The 20,935-nt window shown below is 41.7% G+C and overlaps 1 protein-coding gene across 4 annotated transcripts in view; it reads right to left on the bottom strand.

Moving 5' to 3' along the window:
- The window catches only part of LOC139386854 (KIAA1217 ortholog), an 83,717-nt gene that overhangs the window by 13,469 nt on the left and 49,313 nt on the right, over positions 1-20,935 (bottom strand). For all 4 annotated transcript variants that reach the window (XM_071132711.1, XM_071132708.1, XM_071132710.1 and 1 more), the window contains exons 7-13: positions 20,248-20,375; positions 19,923-20,092; positions 19,112-19,296; positions 9,188-9,324; positions 8,803-8,950; positions 8,198-8,711; positions 6,969-7,251 (exon numbers count right to left, since the gene is read on the bottom strand). In XM_071132711.1, the coding sequence (XP_070988812.1) occupies positions 6,969-7,251; positions 8,198-8,711; positions 8,803-8,950; positions 9,188-9,324; positions 19,112-19,296; positions 19,923-20,092; positions 20,248-20,375 (1,565 nt within the window). The remainder of the gene's footprint in view (positions 1-6,968; positions 7,252-8,197; positions 8,712-8,802; positions 8,951-9,187; positions 9,325-19,111; positions 19,297-19,922; positions 20,093-20,247; positions 20,376-20,935) is intronic.

Genomic DNA, 20,935 nt, shown 5'->3' with positions numbered 1-20,935 from the left:
ACTGTTCCTTTTAAACAGCTTGGAAAATTCCAGAAAATTATATCATGGCTTTAGAAGCTTCTGATAGGCTAATTGACATCATTTGAGTCAATTGGAGGTGTACCTGCGGATGTAGTTCAAGGCCTACCTTCAAACTCAGTGCCGCTTTGCTTGACATCATGGGAAAATCAAAATAAATCAGTCAAGACCTCAGAAAAAAAATTGTAGACTTCCACAAGTCTGGTTCATCCTTGGGAGCGATTTACAAACACCTGAAGGTACCGCGTTCATCTGTACAAACAATAGTATGCAAGTATAAACACCATGGGACCACGAAGCCGTCATACCACTCAGGAAAGAGACGCCTTCTGTCTCCTAGCGATGAACATACTTTTAGGCGAAAAGTGCAAATCAATCCCAGAACAACAGCAAAGGACCTTGTGAAGATGCTGGAGGAAACAGGTACAAAAGTATCTATATCCACAGTAAAACGAGTCCTATATCGACATAACCTGAAAGGCCGCTCAGCAAGGAAGAAGCCACTGCTCCAAAACCACCATAAAAAAGCCAGACTACGGTTTTCAACTGCACATGGGGACAAATATCATACTTTTTGGAGAAATGTCCTTTGGTCTGATGAAACAAAAATAGAACTGTTTGGCCATTATGACCATCGTTAGGTTTGGAGGAAAAAGGGGAGGCTTGCAAGCCGAAGAACACCATCCCAACCGTGAAGCACGGGGGTGGCAGCATCATGTTGTGGGGGTGCTTTGCTGCAGGAGGGACTGGTGCACTTCACAAAATAGATGGCATCATGAGGAAGAAAAATTGTGTGGATATATTGAAGCAACATCTCAAGAGGAAGTTAAAGCTTGGTCGCAAATGGGTCTTCCAAATGGACAATAACCCCAAGCATACTTCCAAAGTTGTGCCAAAATGGCTTAAGGACAACAAAGTCAAGGTATTGGAGCGGCCATCATAAAGCCCTGACCTCAATCCCATAGAACATTTGTGGGCAGAACTGAAAAAGCGTGTGCGAGCAAGGAGGCCTACAAACCTGATTCAGTTACACCAGCTCTGCCAGGAGGAATGGGCCAAAATTCACCCAACTTATTGTGGGAAGCTTGTGGAAGGCTACCCAAAATGTTTGACCCAAGTTAAACAATTTAAAGGCAATGCTACCAAATACTAATTGAGTGCATGTAAACTTCTGACCCACTGGGAATGTGATGAAAGAAATAAACGCTGAAATAAACCATTCTCACTACTATTATTCTGACATTTCACATTCTTAAAATAAAGTGGTGATCCTAACTGACCTAAGACAGGGAATTTTTACTAAGATTAAATGTAAAGAATTGTGAAAAACTGAGTTTAAATGTATTTAACTAAGGTGTATGTAAATTTCAGACCTCAACAGTGTGTGTGTGTGTGTGAGTGTATTACACACACTGTTGAGGTTACAGGTTACAGTGCTACATGCTTCTGTGCATCAGTCATGATCACCCCACCAACACTCTTACACACACACACACACACACACACACACACACACACACACACACACACACACACACACACACACACACACACACACACACACACACACACACACACACACACACACACACACACACACACACACACACACACAAACATTTAATTAAGTAAGTAAATAGGAAAACAAACCCAGTAAAATTCAACATTTGTAGAAATGTAACCCTCTGTTGAACATCCTAACAAGCCAGAACACTGAAAATTGACTGGCATTGTAATTAATACCCGTCGCTCGGCTATACAACCTGCAAACCCGTGCCATCCGCCCACAAGCACCAGAGCGGACCAACCAGTCAAATTGTAAAGAATAATACATATGGTCCTTTGGGAGTATAAACTTATATGTATTAAACATGCTCACAGTATGTTAGTAGGGTATTAAGGCATGGAAAGAGATCTCAGTGGCTAGCCTTAGACAGCGACTAGGCTAATTATTACCGCATCACCTAGAACTGTGCCTATACAGCCGCAGATAGTTGGTAAAAGCTAACTGTGTCATGTACTGTAAATAAAATACTATTCAAACTATATTGTCCTTGTGAGAACATGTCACCCTATACATACCATCATTGTTCATAATGTTAAATTACTGGATTAATAATTGTAATTCTTTTGGCAGCAGGGTGGAGGCATGTTTCTAATCAAGATATGAATTCACTAGTTAGTCCTTGGTTGCGTTAGCAAGGCTAGTGCAGGGTCACAGTATCCGCCCACAATGGCTAGTTAGTATTATGTCGCCTGTCCTCCTGTCGATGTAGGTGCGTGACAACGTATTCTTTGGCCTTGGTTGGGACATTTTCTTCTACTCGCCGGAGGGAGTAGTTATCTTTAGTACAGCTGGGTAACGAATGCCAAACCTGGTGTCCAGACAGCGGTGTAGGAGCCCCCTCACCTCGTTGAAGGCTGACCTCTTCTTCATGACTGCCGCCGTGTAGTCCGGGTAAATGCAAATATTCCGGCCATCGTGGGTGATGGGAGCCGCTCGCGCTGGCTTACGGAAGACATCCTCCTTCTCCTGAATGTAGTGGAATTTAACTAACTTTTCGGTGAGGACTGTATGCTTCTGTGCGAGTGGGGGCGTAATCGAGGCCTAGAATTTCCTGTAGCAGTTTAGCTATGGACAGCGTAGGCTGCATTCCGCCTACGGTCTCGAGTCCCTCTCTCACGCCGAAAATTAGACTGTTCCCCCGGCACTGTCGGTTCTCGAGGTCCTCAACCTTGGAAGTGAGTTTGACGACATCTGATGATAGCCGGGTGACTTGCTCTTTGTGTCACCCCTTTGTTGGAGTAAATATTTGCACCATCTTCCAGGCTATTCAGACGGGTGTCATATCTCACCAATTCTAGATTAACGGAGTCGATCTTTATGTTGACCTCGGTGGCGAGAATAGCTATTTGTGAGGATGGGTCAGTGGATAATGACTCCACCTTAGCCAGCACAGTCTGTTCAGGTTTAATGATAGCCGCCATTACCATGTCTAGGTTGGGGGATCAGAGTCCGTGTCAGGTGAGCCCGAGGTTTTAGCAGAGGCCTGCTCCTTTGTGGGCCGCGGCCCGTTGTCTCAACATTTTACAATAAAAGTGCCAACATTTTCAGAAAATAAGCCAGATTAGTAAATTGGGTTTGATTCCAAATGAAATGTTACAAAATTAACACGTGGGGGAGGTGTTGGTCAAGTATTAATAGTAAATTGTTCGCCCTGGATCGGAGCACTGAGAACGTGACTTCACATGTTGCTGCTCACCAGCGCCCCCTTTTTCCACATTTTCTTATGTTAAAGTCTTACTCTAAAAAGGATTAAAACATTTTTTTATCCTCAATGTTTGTTTTGTGTTCCACAAAACCCCTGAAATATCACATTTACATAAGAATTCAGGCCCTTTACTAAGTACTTTGTTGTAGCACCTTTGGCAGCGATTACAGCCTTGAGTATGATGCTACAAGCTTGGCACACCTGTATTTGGGAAGTTTCTCCCATTCTTCTCTGCAGATCCTCTCAAGCTCTGTCAGGTTGGATGGAGAGCGTCGCTGCAAAGCTATTTCCAGGTCTCTCCAGAGATGTTCGATCAGGTTCAAGTCCGGGTTCTGCGTTGTCTTGGCTGTGAGCTTAAGGTCATTGTGCTGTTGGAAGGTGAATTTTCGCCCCAGTCTGAGGTCCTAAGCACTTTGGAGCAGGCTTTCATCAAAGATCTCTCTGTACTTTGCTCAGTTCATCCCTCGATCCTGACTAGTCTCCCAGTCCCTGCCGCTGAAAAACATCCTCACAGCATGATGCTGCCACTACCATGCCTGACGCTTGGCATTCAGACCAACGAGTTCAATCTTGGTTTCATCAGACCAGAGAATCTTGTTTCTCATGGTCAGAGTCCTTTAGGTGCCTTTTAGCAAACTCCAAGCGGGTTGTCATGCACCTTTTACTGAAGAGTGGCTTCTGTCTGGCCACTCTACCATAAAGGCCTGATTTGTGGACTGCTGCTGTGATGGTTGTCCTACTGGAAGGTTTTCCAATCTCCACAGAGGAATTCTGGATCTCTGTCCGAATGACCATCAGGTTTTTGGTCACCTCCCTGACCAAAGCCCTTTTCCCCACGATTGCTCAGTTTGGCTGGGTGGCCAGCTCTAGGAAGAGTCTTGGTGGTTCCAAACTTCTTCCATTTAAGAATGATTGAGGGCACTGTGTTCTTGAGGACCTTCAATGCTGCAGAAATGTTTTGGCTACCCTTCCCCAGATCTGAGCCTGACCTTATATGTGTGCACGTGTGTCTCCAAATCATGTCCAATCAATTGAATTTACCACAGGTGGACTCCAATCAAGTTGTAGAAACATCTCAAAGATGATCAATGGAAACAGGATGCACCTGAGCTCAATTTTGAGTCTCAAAGCAAAAGGTCTGAATACTTATGTAAATAAGGTATTTCTGTTTTTATTATTTATACATTTGCAAAATTGTCTAAAACGGTTATGGTGTTGTCATTTTGGGGTATTGTGTGTGGATTGATGCAGATTTTTTTATTTTTTAAAATCAATTTTAGAATAAGGTAGTAAGTTAACAAAATGTGTAAAAATTCAAGGCGTCTGAATACTTTCTGAATGCATTGTATATGGTTCAGTCATCAGCATACAGGGACACAAAGGCTTTGTTTAGTGCCAGGTCATTGGTAAAGAATAGATGGCCTAGAGAGCTGCCCTGCGGTACACCACACCCTACACGTTTCACATTAGAAAGGCTTCCGTTAAAGAAAGCTCTGAGTTTAATTAGCTAGCTCTGAATCCACGATATGGCAATCTAAGGTTGAAAATGCATAAAACATACAGTACCAGTCAAAAGTTTGGACAAACCTACTCATTCAAGGGTTTTTCTTTGTTTTTACTATATTGCAGAATAATAGTGAAGACCTCAAAACTATTAAATAAAACACATGGAATCATGTAGTAACCAAAAAAGTGTTAAACAAATCAAAATGTTTTATATTTGAGATTCTTCAAAGTAGCCACCCTTTGCTTTGTGTAGGTGTGTCCAAAGTTTTGACTTCTACTGTAAGTTAACAGGTTTTGGTCAATAATATCAAAGGCTCCACTGAAATCTAACAGTACAGCTCCCACAATCTTTTTATTATAATTTATTTTCAACCAATCATGAGTCATTTGTGTCAGTGCAGTACATGTTGAGTGCCCTTCTCTATAAGAACGATGAAAGTCTGTTGTCAATATGTTTGGTCAAGACAATGTATTTGGTCACAGCAAAACAGTTTGCTAAGATCTGGCAACAAGCTGATAGGTCTGCCGTTAGAACCAGTAAAGGCCGCTTTACCACTCTTGGGTAGTGTAATGACTTTGGCTTCCCTCCAGGCCTAAGGACAAACACCTTCCTCTAGACCGGCTATTCCCAAACTGGGGTACACGCAATGCCGTCGGGGGTACGCCAAATAATAAATGTGATTCACATTTTCAAACAGCCCATTTAGATTTGTCAACGGGGCTATACATTTGGGTGATGTTTTTTTCTCGCCCGAGTAGCCTCGTTTCACTGCCTAAAATAAAATGAAACCATCTAGTGTTCAGCGAAATAACAACATAATGTCAAATACAGGTAGCCAAGTCAAATAATTAACATCCAATCACATGAACCGTTACTCTCTCTTGCGGGAATTCCACTAACGGTCCACATGTAGCCAAACGTAGCTGCTGCTCATTCCCTTTGATCGAAAATTGATCAATGGTTAAAAAAAAGTAAGGCCCGCGTCCGTAGACACAAATACCAGCCTCTACTGGTAGTACTGCTACTACCAGCAGTACTACACCTGCACCTGTCAACGACACAAGTTGTTCTGCTTCCATGAGCACATCCAATGCTAGCATCAGTAATTATACATTTGTTGCTAGCCCAGCTAGCACGCACACTGGCAGTTGTGAATCTGATGCAGCCAAAGAGCTACTGCCCCCGTTCCCCGGGAAAGCACCGAACAACAGACAGGGACGTTGGACCATCGAAGAGTTGCAAATATGATGAGAACTACATTGGTTTGCGGTTCACTTATATTGGGAGTAGTGCCTTTCCTCAGCCACAGTGTGTTTTTCGTGCAAAATTACTAATCTCACAACTTGATGACACCTTCACTCCTGCGCAGACATTTGGAAACGAAACATGCCAATTTGAAAAATATGCCACAGGGGTTTTTTGAGCGAGAATTAAGATTACTTTTGAGCAGTAAGACATGTATAAAAGCAACAGATACCATTAATAAGAAGGGGCTAGAAGCGTCTTATGTGGAGAGCTACCGAGTGGCTAGAACAGGCAAGCCCCATACTATTGTGGAGGACTTAATTCTTCCTGCTGCCGCGGATATGGCTGGGACAATGCTTGGGGGAAAGGCAAAAAAAACTATACAGACAATGCCTTCATCAAACAACACTGTTTCACGATGCATCAGTGATATGGTAGGTGATGTATTAAAACAATTACTGCTTCGCATACAAGCTAGTGAATTCTATGCGTTACAGCTGGAGGAGTCAACAGACGTGGCAGGCCTGGCACAGCTCCTGGTTTCCCAATAACCAGATGGAATTCAGTTAATTCTAACAATATTCTGTTCATAGAATCAAATAAAGTAGGATAATATGAATTTGGAGCATACGCATTAATAAAGGCAATTTTCTTTCCATTATGGATACATTTAAGGAAAGTGATTCTGCCTTATTGGTCTTTGCCCTTAACCAAGATGGTTATTTCCACATTTTTTTATGTATCATTATGATTATTTACACCTTCAGTTTTGTTTGGGGATGATGAACAATCTTCCAGTTTGTACAATGGTTCTGCATTCTGAGTCCTTCCAGAGTTTCTTACAAAAATAGGAAAAATTACAGCAAACTGGTAACTTTGATGCTTCCAACAATTGAATTGGTCTATTAACTTCCATAGTTTCTTACCTGGAAGAGATGCCTCAGTAGGTTGAGGGGCATCTACTTCGTCTGGCAGTGGAGGGTTGAGCGGAAGCTCTGGGTCTGGGAGAGATGGCTGGTCTGGAGCTAGGGGTGGAGGGGAGGACTGAGCCTCCCTTCTCCCGGTCTCAGTTACCTCCAGGTCGGGTATGGCCTTCATCAGGCTGGCCTGGGCCTCCTGGAGAATCTGCTCAAACTCACTCCCAGAAGAGGTGGCTGCTGAGTTCTGTGGCGACCTCCCCTGCTCCAGGTCCTGCTCTCTCTCTGCCGTCTGTGGGGTGGAGGAGAATTTTGTTATTTATTTCACCTTTATTTAACCAGGTAGGCAAGTTGAGAACAAGTTTCTCATTTACAATTGCGACCTAGCCAAGATAAAGCAAAGCAGTTCGACACATACAACGACACATGGAGTAAAACAAAAATACAGTCAATAATACAATAGAAAAATAAGTCTATATACAATGTGAGCAAATGAGGTGAGATAAGGGAGGTAAAGGCAAAAAAAAAGGCCATGGTGGCGAAGTAAATACAATATAGCAAGTAAAACACTGGAATGGTAGATTTGCAGTGGAAGAATGTGCAAAGTAGAAATAGAAATAATGGGGTGCAAAGGAGCAAAATAAAATAAAAACTACAGTAGGGGAAGAGGTAGTTGTTTGGGCTAAATTATAGATGGGCTATGTACAGGTGCAGTAATCTGTGAGCTGCTCTGGCAGCTGTTGCTTAAAGCTAGTGAGGGAGATAAGTGTTTCCAGTTTCAGAGATTTTTGTAGTTCGTTCCAGTCATTGGCAGCAGAGAACTGGAAGGAGAGGTGGCCAAAGGAGGAATTGGTTTTGGGGGTGACCAGAGAGGTATACTAATGATATATAATGGCCCAGACGTCTCAATGCATACCGATCAGAAATGTAGATGCACTTTACTGAGATTGGTTTATGTTAGAGAACTGGCAGAGGGCTCTGTTTAATCATCTTGAGTGATAGTGTGGTCTATATTACATTACACAGTAAGTAACAGTCATCTCAGTTTTAAAGACTTTCTTCATCTCAACCCAGCTACCTTGAGCAAGTTTCCTGGACCCAGATTAAGTCCAGTCTTAGACTAAGAATAATTTCAATTTAATATTTTTAGTCTCGGTTTAAGCTTAAACAGGAAACCGACTCATGTGTTTTACAGACACTAAAATAATTACTAGGATTATCAGACCGACTATGACTACCTCAATATCCATGACGATGTGTTTGAGGCTGCCCCTGTTGGTGTGGATCTCCTCTGAACCAGGTGGTTGTGAGGTGGTCTCAGTGCTGCTGGCCGTGGGTGCCGGTCCATCACCACACCAAGGAACTATTCTCTTCTGCAGGGCCGGACTGTTCTCTCGGCTGCGGGGACTGACCTTGGCCACGGTGGGGGAGTCTCGACCGTGGGTGGAGGTCAGTGGGGGGCTGGGGTGGTGTGGCAGAGCCGCTGAGTGCTGACAAGAATGCATGTTGACGGGAGAGCTCTTCACACGGTGGACAATGTCAGGTGAGGTGGGGACTGTGTCTGGCCTGCCTGCAGGGTTCTTGACCTGTGGCTGGGGGGGTCTGACAGAGGGCCTGGGCTGAGGTTTGGGGGATTCCATGGTGGGGAGATTCTTCTGGGGGGGTTCAGACTGGGCAATGGCAGGCTCTACACCCCCCTCTGCTGTGGCTGCTCCAGGCTCGGGATTGTGAGGATGATTCTCTGTGACACATCTGAAGGGAACACAGCACAACTTTATTTGACTACTCAGATCATCAATCATGCTCTTACATGTCCTGGATGATATATAGGGGCAGCATGTACCTTCTGAGACCGCTGAGAGCCTCTGTCAGGGCTTTGACCCTCTTAAGCATGCTGTCCATCTTATGAGGCTCCTCCTTCAGGAATCGCACCGCCTCCACCTCCACACGCAGCACCGTCCGCATCTTCCCATGCAGGCTTGGGAACTCACCTGACAGAGGGGAGGGACCATAAATCCTAAAGTTGTCACACATTGACGAGGTGTCAGCTATCCACGGTGTCCTTTCTTACCCTTCACATATTTTAAAACATTACAGAACTGACTGGTTGTATATGATTAATGCTGCTATGGCGTATCTCCTGCTATTGGTAACTTAATCACTTGAACATCTTCTACCTGTGGTCAATGATGTGCTAACCTCTAGCAGCAGCCCCAGACAGTGCTCACCTTTAAGTCCAGCCAAAGCCTCTCCCACCCTCCTGAGGTTGACAGCTCCCTCCTCCACGTCCCTGAGGGTGATTGACAGCTGACCTTTGTCGGAGGACGAGTCTCTCCTCAGACGGTCCACATACTCCTCCAGCTCCCTGAGAGACACAGGTTCTTCATCTGGTCATAACATTACAGTAAAACCAATGTTCATGTTTGGCATGACAAGGAAAGACATTGGTGATTGGCCTATATTATGATGGTGCTCACTGCTCAACTCATAAATGGTTCCATTTTTGCATCTTCTCCCAGGCACTGTAGTTTTTGCGTGGTGATTTCTCCTAATGTAATAACGAGCAATAAACATCAGATGGCAGCGAAGTAAATGTTGAGTTCATGCAAGTGTGTGCAAAGCTGCCATCAAGGCAAACGGTGGCTTCTTTGAAGAATCTCAAATATAAAATATATTTACATTTTTTTAAACTCTTTTGGTTACTACATGATTCCATATGTGTTATTTCATAGTTTTGATGTCTTCACTATTATTTTATAATGTCGAAAATAGTCTAAATAAATAAAAACCCTTGAATGAGTAGGTGTGTCCAAACTTTTGACTGGCACTGTATATACACATTTTGGGGGACACGTTGTATATTGTAAAATTCGACTGCACGACAGACCACACATCATTTAATATGCAATTGTTTACCTAAATTATTCATACTCATTTATATACAGTGCCTTGCGAAAGTATTCGGCCCCCTTGAACTTTGCGACCTTTTGCCACATTTCAGGCTTCAAACATAAAGATATAAAACTGTATTTTTTTGTGAAGAATCAACAACAAGTGGGACACAATCACGAAGTGGAACGACATTTATTGGATATTTCAAACTTTTTTAACAAATCAAAAACTGAAAAATTGGGCGTGCAAAATTATTCAGCCCCTTTACTTTCAGTGCAGCAAACTCTCTCCAGAAGTTCAGTGAGGATCTCTGAATGATCCAATGTTGACCTACATGACTAATGATGATAAATACAATCCACCTGTGTGTAATCAAGTCTCCGTATGAATGCACCTGCACTGTGATAGTCTCAGAGGTCCGTTAAAAGCGCAGAGAGCATCATGAAGAACAAGGAACACACCAGGCAGGTCCGAGATACTGTTTTGAAGAAGTTTAAAGCCGGATTTGGATACAAAAAGATTTCCCAAGCTTCAAACATCCCAAGGAGCACTGTGCAAGCGATAATATTGAAATGGAAGGAGTATCAGACCACTGCAAATCTACCAAGACCTGGCCGTCCCTCTAAACTTTCAGCTCATACAAGGAGAAGACTGATCAGAGATGCAGCCAAGAGGCCCATGATCACTCTGGATGAACTGCAGAGATCTACAGCTGAGGTGGGAGACTCTGTCCATAGGACAACAATCAGTCGTATATTGCACAAATCTGGCCTTTATGGAAGAGTGGTAAGAAGAAAGCCATTTTTTAAAGATATCCATAAAAAGTGTCGTGGGAAGATGGATGGAGACAAATACAGGACCATTCTGGAAGAAAACCTGATGGAGTCTGCAAAAGACCTGAGACTGGGATGGAGATTTGTCTTCCAACAAGACAATGATCCAAAACATAAAGCAAAATCTACAATGGAATGGTTCAAAAATAAACATATCCAGGTGTTAGAATGGCCAAGTCAAAGTCCAGACCTGAATCCAATCGAGAATCTGTGGAAAGAACTGAAAACTGCTGTTCACAAATGCTCTCCATCCAACCTCAATGAGCTCGAGCTGTTTTGCAAGGAGGAATGGGAAAAAATGTCAGTCTCTCGATGTGCAAAACTGATAGAGACATACCCCAAGCGACTTACAGCTGTAATCGCAGCAAAAGGTGGCGCTACAAAGTATTAACTTAAGGGGGCTGAATAATTTTGCACGCCCAATTTTTCAGTTTTTGATTTGTTAAAAAAGTTTTAAATATCCTATAAATGTCGTTCCACTTCATGATTGTGTCCCACTTGTTGTTGATTCTTCACAAAAAAATACAGTTTTATATCTTTATGTTTGAAGCCTGAAATGTGGCAAAAGGTCGCAAAGTTCAAGGGGGCCGAATACTTTCGCAAGGCACTGTATGTTAGTATATGTTAGTATATGTTATCTACTTTCTCAAAACACAAGATTATTCTGAAAAACAAATAGAGACATTATTTGGTTCCAACACTGAGGAAGATGTTGGTAAAGAACCCTTTTTAAGAGTCTACAGGAGGGTGTACCAGACTTCATAAAAAATTATTACTACCTTACTATTCTGCACAGGCTGACACAGACCAATTAGGCTATTTAAAACACTTCAAGCTACAAGGAGTCAAAAGCCACTAACTGGGCCCAAAAAATCTGAGGTGTGCACAGATTATTTGGACAATAATATTTTGTGGAGTTGTTTTCATTAGCGGGAAGAACTTTAGCTAATGCCTTATTATGGGGCCATAGGTAAACAAAAGTGTCACAATGCATAAATCAGGGCATTTGAAGACAAGCAGAGCTCTTCATGCCTTCTGCTAAACTTGGCCTGATATCACAAATAAGATTTGTCCTGTCCCAGGTGGAATGAATGTAGATGGAGCCATAAACATACTTTTCATGGGGACAGATGGGTTGCAATCTCTAAAGAACAGTTTCAGATGCAATGTGCGTATGAATTAGTATTCTAAACGCGTTGCAGTTGTGCGTCCTGATATTCAGGATGTTTTGCTCCTAAATGTGTTGTTTTGTATACATTTTCTGGAAATGGTTCACTAAAGTCTGTTGCACTGTACTTGCAGCCTACTTGTTTTGTCCAATCAAATCTAAAATAAATTGAAAAATAGAATCCACACGGGGATGTATTTCTCAATTTTAGGCTTTTCAAATATATTCCATTCTCTTGTATATATTATGGTTATATTCCCACTAATATTCCTTTGTGTAATTAAACTTTGACGTGTATTTTTCTGTCTTTATAATACTAATATTTCACTTGTAAAGAGCATTTCTCACGCTCAATGCAAATTAAGTTGGTTGAAGCTTGCTTTTGTGCGCAAATCATTTGACTGCTACACGTTGAGATTATTTATTCTTTTTTATTTATGAAAAGGAGCTGATACTGGCCTTCATTATGATTTATTTCTGATATTTTAGCTTAATTAAAATGGCAATATGTAACTTTTTGGGTGACCCGAACAAATTTAGATAGTATAGCATAGAGAATCATTGTGCCATCTTATTTTGTCACATATACTGAAAATGGGTGAACTATTAGAGTTTTAGCAATTTCTGCATAGTGCAAGCTAAAGTTTATATTATGGTGTTTCTATTCCAAGAAAAACTAAAATACATGACATTTTATAGTAGCCTATATATTGCCTACCTAAAACATCTGTTAATACATTTGAAGTCATACATACAGTTGAAGTAGGAAGTTTACATACAAATACATTTAAACTCAGTTTTTAACTTGGGACAAACGTTTCGGGTAGCCTTCCACAAACTTCCCACAATAAGTTGGGTGAATTTTGGCCCATTCCTCCTGACAGAGCAGGTGTAACTTGCTCGCACACGCATTTTCAATTCTGCCCACACATTTTCTATAGGATTGTTTTTTTGACTTTGTTGTCCTTAACTTCTTGTGACTCCCCATCCCGGGTCCGGGAGCGTAATCATCGCCTGACACTAATTAGCATAACGCAACGGACATAAATATCCCTAGAAAATATTCCTATTCATGAAAATCACAAATGAAATATATTGAGACACAGCTTAGCCTTTTGTTAATCACCCTGTCATCTCAGATTTTCAAAATATGCTTTACAGCCAAAGCTAGACAAGCATGTGTAAGTTTATTGATAGCCTAGCATAGCATTATGCCTTGTTAGCAGCAGGCAACATTGTCACAAATCAGAAAAGCAATCAAATTAAATCGTTTACCTTTGATTAACTTCGGATGCTTTCACTCACGAGACTCCCAGGTAGATCGCCAAAGTTCATTTTTTCCCAAAAATATTATTTTTGTAGGCGAAATAGCTCCGTTTGTTCTTCACGTTTGGCTGAGAAATCGCCCGGAAATTGCAGTCACGAAAACGGCGAAAAATATTCCAAATTAGCTCCATAATATCGACAGAAACATAGCAAACGTTGTTTATAATCAATCCTCAAGGTGTTTTTCAAATATCTATTCGATAATATATCTGTCGGGACAATTCGTTTTTCAGTAGGACCGATTGGAGTAATGGCTACCTCTGTATTTTACGCGAGAGTCACCCTGGGAGCCATCAGGTGACCACTTACGCAATGTAGCCACCTACGGCTATTCTTCTTCGTTTTTTTTCCAAAAATGAAAATACTGCCCCTGTTCTGCTGCCATTTTGCAACAACTTTGGAAGTATGCTTGGGGTCATTGTCCATTTGGAAGACCCATTTGCGACCAAACTTTAACTTCCTGACTGATGTCTTGATGCTGCTTCAATATACCCACATAATCTTCCCTTCCTCATGATGCCATCTATTTTGTGAAGTGCACCAGTCCCTCCTGCAGCAAAGCACCCCCACAACATGATGCTGCCACCCCGTGCTTCACGGTTGGAACGGTGTTCTTCGGCTTGCAAGCCCCCCCCCCTTTCCTCCTAACATAACGATGGTCATTATGGCCAAACAGTTCTACTTTTGTTTAATCAGACCAGAGGACATTTATCCAATAAGTATGATCTTTGTCCCCATGTGCAGTTGCAAACTGTAGTCTGGCTTTTTTATGGCGTTTTTGGAGCACTGGCCTCCTCCTTGCTGAGCGGCCTTTCAGGTTATGTCGATATAGGACTCGTTTTTACTGTGGATACAGATACTTTTGTACCGGTTTGCTCCAGCATCTTCACAAGGTTCTTTGCTGTTGTTCTGGAATTGATTTGCACTTTTCGCACCAAAGTACGTTCCTCTCTAGAAGACAATGCGTCTCCTTCCCGAGTGGTATGATAGCTGCGTGGTCCCACGGTGTTTATACTTGCTTACTATTGTTTGCACAGATAAACGTGGTACCTTCAGGTGTTTGGAAATTGCTCCCAAGGATGAACCAGACTTGTGGAGGTTAAAAAAAAAATTCTGAGGTCTTGGCTGATTTCTTTTGATTTGTCCATGATGTCAAGCAAAGAGGCACTGAGTTTGAAGGTAGGCCTTGAAATACATCCACAGGTACACCTCCAATTGACTCAAATTATGTCAATTAGCCAATCAGAAGCTTCTAAAGCCATGACATTTTCCAAGCGGTTTAAAAAGGCACAGTCAACTTAGTGTATGTAAACTTCTGACCCACTGGAATTGTGATACAGTGAATTATAAGTGAAATAATCTGTCAAAACAATTGTTGGAAAAATTACTATGCACAAAGTAGATGTCCTAACCGACTTGCAAAAACTATATTGTGTTAACAAGAAATTTGTGGATTGGTTGAAAAACTAGTTTTAATGACTCTAACCTAAGTGTATGTAAACTTCCGACTTCAACTGTATACCAATGTTAAGTAGAAACCATATTCTGAACAAAAATATAAACGCAACAAAGTGTTGGTCCAATGTTTCATGAGCTGAAATAAAAGATCCCAGAAATTATCCATAAGCACAAAAAGCATATTTCTCTCAAATTCTGTGCATAAATTTGTTTACTTCCCTGTTAATGAGCATTTCTCTTTTGCCAATATTATCCATCCACCTGACAGGTGTGGCATATTCAAAAGCATGATCATTACACAGGTGCACCTGGGGGACAATAAAAGGCCACTCAAATGTGCAGTTTTGGTACAGAACACAATGCCACAAATGTCTGACGTTTTGAGGGAATGTGCAATTGGCATGCTGACTGACGGAATGTACAACAGAGCTGTTGCAAGAGAACCCAATGTTAATTTCTCTACCAGAAGCCGCCTCTATTATCATTTTAGATAATTTGGCAGTATGTCCAAACTAGAGGTCGACCGATTATGATTTTTCAATGCCGATACCAATTATTGGAGGACCAAAAAGAGCCGGTACCTATTAATCGGCCGATTTAAAAAAAAATGTATTTGTAATAATGACAATTACAACAATACTGAATTAACACTTAATATAATATATCAATAAAAATCAATTTAGCCTAAAAAAAATAATGAAACATGTTCAATTTGGTTTAAATAATGCAAAAACAAAGTATTGGAGAAGAAAGTAAAAGTGCAATATGTGCCATGTAAAAAAAAATAACGTTTAAGTTCCTTACTCAGAACATGAGAACATATGAAAGCTGGTGGTTCCTTTTAACATGAGACTTCAATATCCAAGGTAAGAGGTTGTAGGTTGTAGTTATTATAGGAATTATAGGACTATTTCTCTCTATACCATTTGTATTCCATATACCTTTGACATTTGGATGTTCTAAAAGACACTTTAGTATTGCCAGTGTAACAGTATAGCTTCCGTCCCTCTCCTCGCCTCTACCTGGGCTCGAACCAGGAACACATCGACAACAGCCACCCTCGAAGCAGAGTTACCCATGCAGAGCAAGGGGAACAACTACTTCAAGTCTCAGAGCGAGTGACGTTTGTGCGCACCCCGCGCGCACCCCGCTAACTAGCTAGCCATTTCACATCGGTTACACCAGCCTAATATTTGGAATTGATAGGCTTGAAGTCATAAACAGCGCAATGCTTGAAGCACAGTGAAGAGCTGCTGGCAAAACGCACGAAAGTGCTGTTTGAATGAATGCTTACGAGCCTGCTGCTGCCTACCACCGCTCAGTCAGACTTCTCTATCAAATATCAAATCATAGACTTAATTATAACATAATAACACATTGATAAGTCGAATCCGGAAACTATCATTTCGAAAACAAAACGTTTATTCTTTCAGTGAAATACGGAACCGTTCCGTATTTTATCTAACGGGTGGCATCCCTAAGTCTAAATATTGCTGTTACATTACACATCCTTCAATGTTATGTCATAATTATGTAAAATTCTGGCAAATTAATTACGGTCTTTGTTAGGAATAAATGGACTTCACACAGTTCGCAACGAGCCAGGTGGCCCAAACTGCTGCATATAACCCGACTGCTTGCACGGAACGCCAGAGAAGTGACACAATTTCCCTAATTATAAGAAATTCATGTTAGCAGGCAATATTAACTAAATATGCAGGTTTAAAAATATATACTTGTGTATTGATTTTAAAGAAAGACATTGATGTTAATGGTTAGGTACACGTTGGAGCAACGACAGTGCTAAATCATCACCCGTTAGGTACACGTTGGAGCAACGACAGTGCTAAATCATCACCCGTTTGGCGAAGTAGGCTGTGATTCGATAAGAAATTAACAGGCACCGCATCGATTATATGCAACGCAGGACATGCTAGATAAACTAGTAATATTATCAACCATGTGAAATTAACTAGTGATTATGTTAAGATTGATTATTTTTTATAAGATAAGTTTAATGCTAGCTAGCAACTTACCTTGACTTCTTGCTACCCTCATGTAACAGGTAGTCAGCCTGCATGCAGGCTCCTCGTGGAGTGCAATGTAAGGCAGGTGGTTAGAGCGTTGGATTAGTAACTAGAAGGTTGCAAAAACGAATCCCCAAGCTGACAAGGTAAAAATCTGTCATTCTGCCCCTGAACAAGGCAGTTAACCCACCGTTCCTAGGCTGTCATTGAAAATAAGTATGTGTTCTTAACTGACTTGCCTAGTTAAATAAAGGTGTAGATTTTTTTAAATGTTTTTTTAAATCAGCCAAATCGGTGTCCAAAAATACTGATTTCCGATTGTTATGAGAACTTGAAATCGGCCCCAATTAAATCGGCCATTCCGATTAATCGGTCGACCTCTAGTTTACATGTTGATAACAATCTTTTGATTCTAAGCCAACCCTGTCTGTTTTGCCCCAAGTGTTGCACACACACATTGGTTTTCGTTGCTAAACGGGCGGCAGGTAGCCTAGTGGTAGGGCCAACAACCAAATGGTTGCTAGATCGAATCCCTGAGCTGGTAAAAATCTGTCGTTAACCCACTGTTCCTAGGTTGTAAATAAGAATTTGTTCTTAACTGACTTGCCTAGTTAAATAAAGGTTAAATTTAAAAAATAAAAACGTCTACACTAAATGACCAAAAGTATGTGGACAACTGCTTGTTGAACGTCATTCCAAAATAATAGGCATTAATATGATGTTGGTTCCCCTTTTTCTGCCAAAACAGCCTCCACTCTTCTGGGAAGGCTTTCCATCAAATGTTGGAACATTGCTGCTGGCAACTTGTTGAGGGGGTTGAGGTCAAGGCTCTGTGCAGGCCAGTCAAGTTCTTCCACACCGATCTCGACAAACCATTTATGTATGGACCTTGCTTTGTGCACGGGGGCATTGTCATGCTGAAACAGGAAAGAGCCTTCCCCAAACTGTTGCCACAACGTTGGAAGCACATAATAGTCTAGAATGTCATTGTATGCTGTTGCGTTAAGATTTCCCTTCACTGGAACTAAGGGGCCTAGCAAAAACCATGAAAAACAGCCACAGACCATTATTCCTCCTCCACCAAACTTTACAGTTGCCACTATGCATGTAGCATTCTCCTGGCATCCACCAAACCCAGACTTGTCAATCGGACTGCCAGATGGTGAAGCGTGATTAATCACTCCAGAGAAAGCATTTCTACTGCTCCAGAGTTGAATGGCAGCGAGCTTTACACCACTATAGCCAACGCTTGGCATTGCGCATGGTGACCTTAGGCTTGTGTGCGGCTGCTCGGCCATGGAAACCCATTTCATTAAATTCCTGACGAACAGTTATTGTGCAGAAGTTACTTCCAGAGGCAGTTTGGAACTCGGTAGTGAGTATTGCAACACTCGGCGGTTCTGTGAGCTTGTGTGGCCTACCACTTCGCGGCTGAGCCGGTGTTGCTCCCAGACATTTCCACTTCACAATATCAGCACTAAGAGCAGGGCAGAAATTTGATGAACTGACTTGTTGGAAAGGTGACATCCTACGAAGGTGCCAAGTTGAAAGTCACTGAGCTTTTCAGTAAGGCCATTCTACTGTCAATGTTTGTTTAAGGAGATTGCATGGCTGTGTGCTCAACTGTATACCTGTCAGCAACAGGTGTGGCTGAAATAACCGAATCCACTAATTTGAAGGTGTGTCCACATACACTATATATTCAAAAGTATGTTAAGCGTGAAAAAGTGTGAGCAATAGCTGTTTCCCAATATCCGTTTTCCCACCCAAATTGTGCTCTCAACATTACATAACAGCTACATACAGTATACAGTAACACAGGTGTTTAACACATACAGTACTGTCTATCCCCCCCAGTCCCCAAGATGAATTTGGCCCAGTGATCTGACATAGTAAAGTAAGACATTGGCTTTGACTCCATTACTAATCTCTCCTATCACCGTCAGTACCACAGTCCCCCCAGATCACATACTTAACCTCATTAGCACTCATTTAAACATTGTGAAACATTACTAGCAATTTTTGGCTGAATACCAATGACTCATTCCATAGCTGAGTTAGTGTACGTACCACATGCTGGTAGATAGACTGTGCTCTGATTCACTGGAATCTGTTCTGATTACATAATCAGAGTAGATTAACTAATCCCACTTTAGCTGCAACTAATTACTTCACATTGCAACATAAGATCACGCTCACAATGTTAGCTTCAGCAGTTTAGCCAAATAAAAAAAAACTAATAGGGCATCTGGAGCAATTACGTATTACTATCGTCTGATCACTGTTTATTTTAGGAAGTAGATGATTTCTCTTTTTGTTGCCATAGGATATAATCTGTACTCTTGTTATTAACAATAGCTGTGTAAAAGTAAGATGGGCTCAACAAAGTCAATACCTTCAATAAATGACATATCCTGTCAGTCAGTGTGTGGGGTTCCAACCCTTTACCTGAGCTGGGCCAGAACTCTCTCCTCCATGGCCTGGTACTTGCGTCTCTCCTCGTCCACCGTGGTCCTCTGTCTCTGGCCAGGCTCGGTCTCCTGCTGTTGTCTCTGTAGGGTCTCAGACATCACCTCAGCTAGCTCCTCCTCTGCTCTCTTCAGCATCCCCTTCACACTGTCCTGGTTCTGCATCTAGTAATGGACCATACACAGTGGCATTACAACACTCACTCAATGAATGAGATGCACTATACGTGATGGAGGAATATAACGGAGTACATAATATGAACACACCATATAAAGGTATACTGTATATATTGAATCTAAATATATGCAGATTCTCTCAGATAACATTATTGTGAATATTGTACATCTGTCTTTTACGTTTGTGTTTTCACTTATGGTGCTTGGATGACAAGAGGTATCACATAAAGCTGCAATAGGAAACTTTTTGGGCAACCCAACCAAATTCACATAGAAATGTGTGTTATATATAGAAGTGTCATTCTCATTGAAAGCAAGTCCAAGAAGTGGCTTCCCGTTCTTAAGTTTCGTTTTTGCATCTTTGACTTTCGGTTTTGTACACCAGCTTCAAACAGCTGAAAATACAATATTTTTGGTTATGGAAAATATATTTCACAGTGGTTTAGATGGTACAATGATTCTCTACACTGTACTTGCTATTTTGTGACAAACTGAAATTAGGCTAACTATTAGAATGTTTGCAACCAGGAAAGGGCGGAGCAATTTCTGCATAGTGCATCTTTAAACAATTCTGATAATGAATTAATGTAATGTGCAGGTGTCTTATTAAGTACCTGTAGCTGTCGGAGTTGGTGAAGCTGCTGTCGGAGGTCAGTGACGTTCCTCCTGACCGTGGTCAGTGTGACCTGCAGGGTGGAGTCAGGGGAAGGGGCCTGAGGGACTAGAGCATTGAAGCCATCTGCAAGGAGGGCAGGGGTTCTGGATGCAGGAACTGGTGACACTCCTACACATCAGATCAGTGAGACAACTCTATGAGTTACTGTAATACGAGATTAAAATAGGGCAGATTCAAAATAACTTTAATTATCCATGCATGAAACCACAAAAAACTAATCCTAATTTGACTTTGTAACACTAATTGTTGTGTAATAAGAGCACCTGCACTGTTGTTGACATGGAAAGGAGAAGCAGTCCTCCTATCTATCTCAGCTGGACCAATAGCAAGTGCATGCTGAACAAGGCCAGCCAGACTGGCAATCTGTTGTTCCATGGCCTTCATTCGCTCACTGCAAAACACAATACATGTTCAGCCAAAAACAATACTGTGCTATGTACAGGTAACTGCCAAAATAAAGGAAACACCAACATAAAGTGTCTTAATAGGGCGTTGGGCCACCACGAGCCAGAACAGCTTGGCACAGATTCTACAAGTGTCTGGAAATCTATTGGTGGGATGCAACTCCATTCTTTCACAAGAAATTCACATGAAATGTTGTTGATGGTTGTGGAAAACGCTGTCTCAGGCGCCACTCCCGAATCTCTCATATGGTTTACATCGTTTTCATGCTTATCAAACCATTCAGTGACCACTTGTGTGCTGTGGATGGGGGCATTGCCATCCTATGGGGGCATAGCCATGGTGACCAAAATAATGGCCTGCCCAGGATTTTCTATACATAACCCTAAGCATGGTGGAATGTTAATTGCTTAATTAACTAAGGAACCACACCTGTGTAGAAGCACCTGCTTTCAATATACTTTGTATCCCTCATTTACTCAAGATATTCCATTATTTTGGCAGTTACCTATAATAGATAATATTAACAACAACAACAACGCATTGAAT

This window comes from Oncorhynchus clarkii, chromosome 28, assembly GCF_045791955.1.
Source record: "Oncorhynchus clarkii lewisi isolate Uvic-CL-2024 chromosome 28, UVic_Ocla_1.0, whole genome shotgun sequence".
Lineage (NCBI taxonomy): Eukaryota > Metazoa > Chordata > Actinopteri > Salmoniformes > Salmonidae > Oncorhynchus > Oncorhynchus clarkii.
The sequence above is the reverse complement of the archived record's forward strand: the minus strand, read 5'-3'. Positions and strand labels throughout refer to the sequence as shown.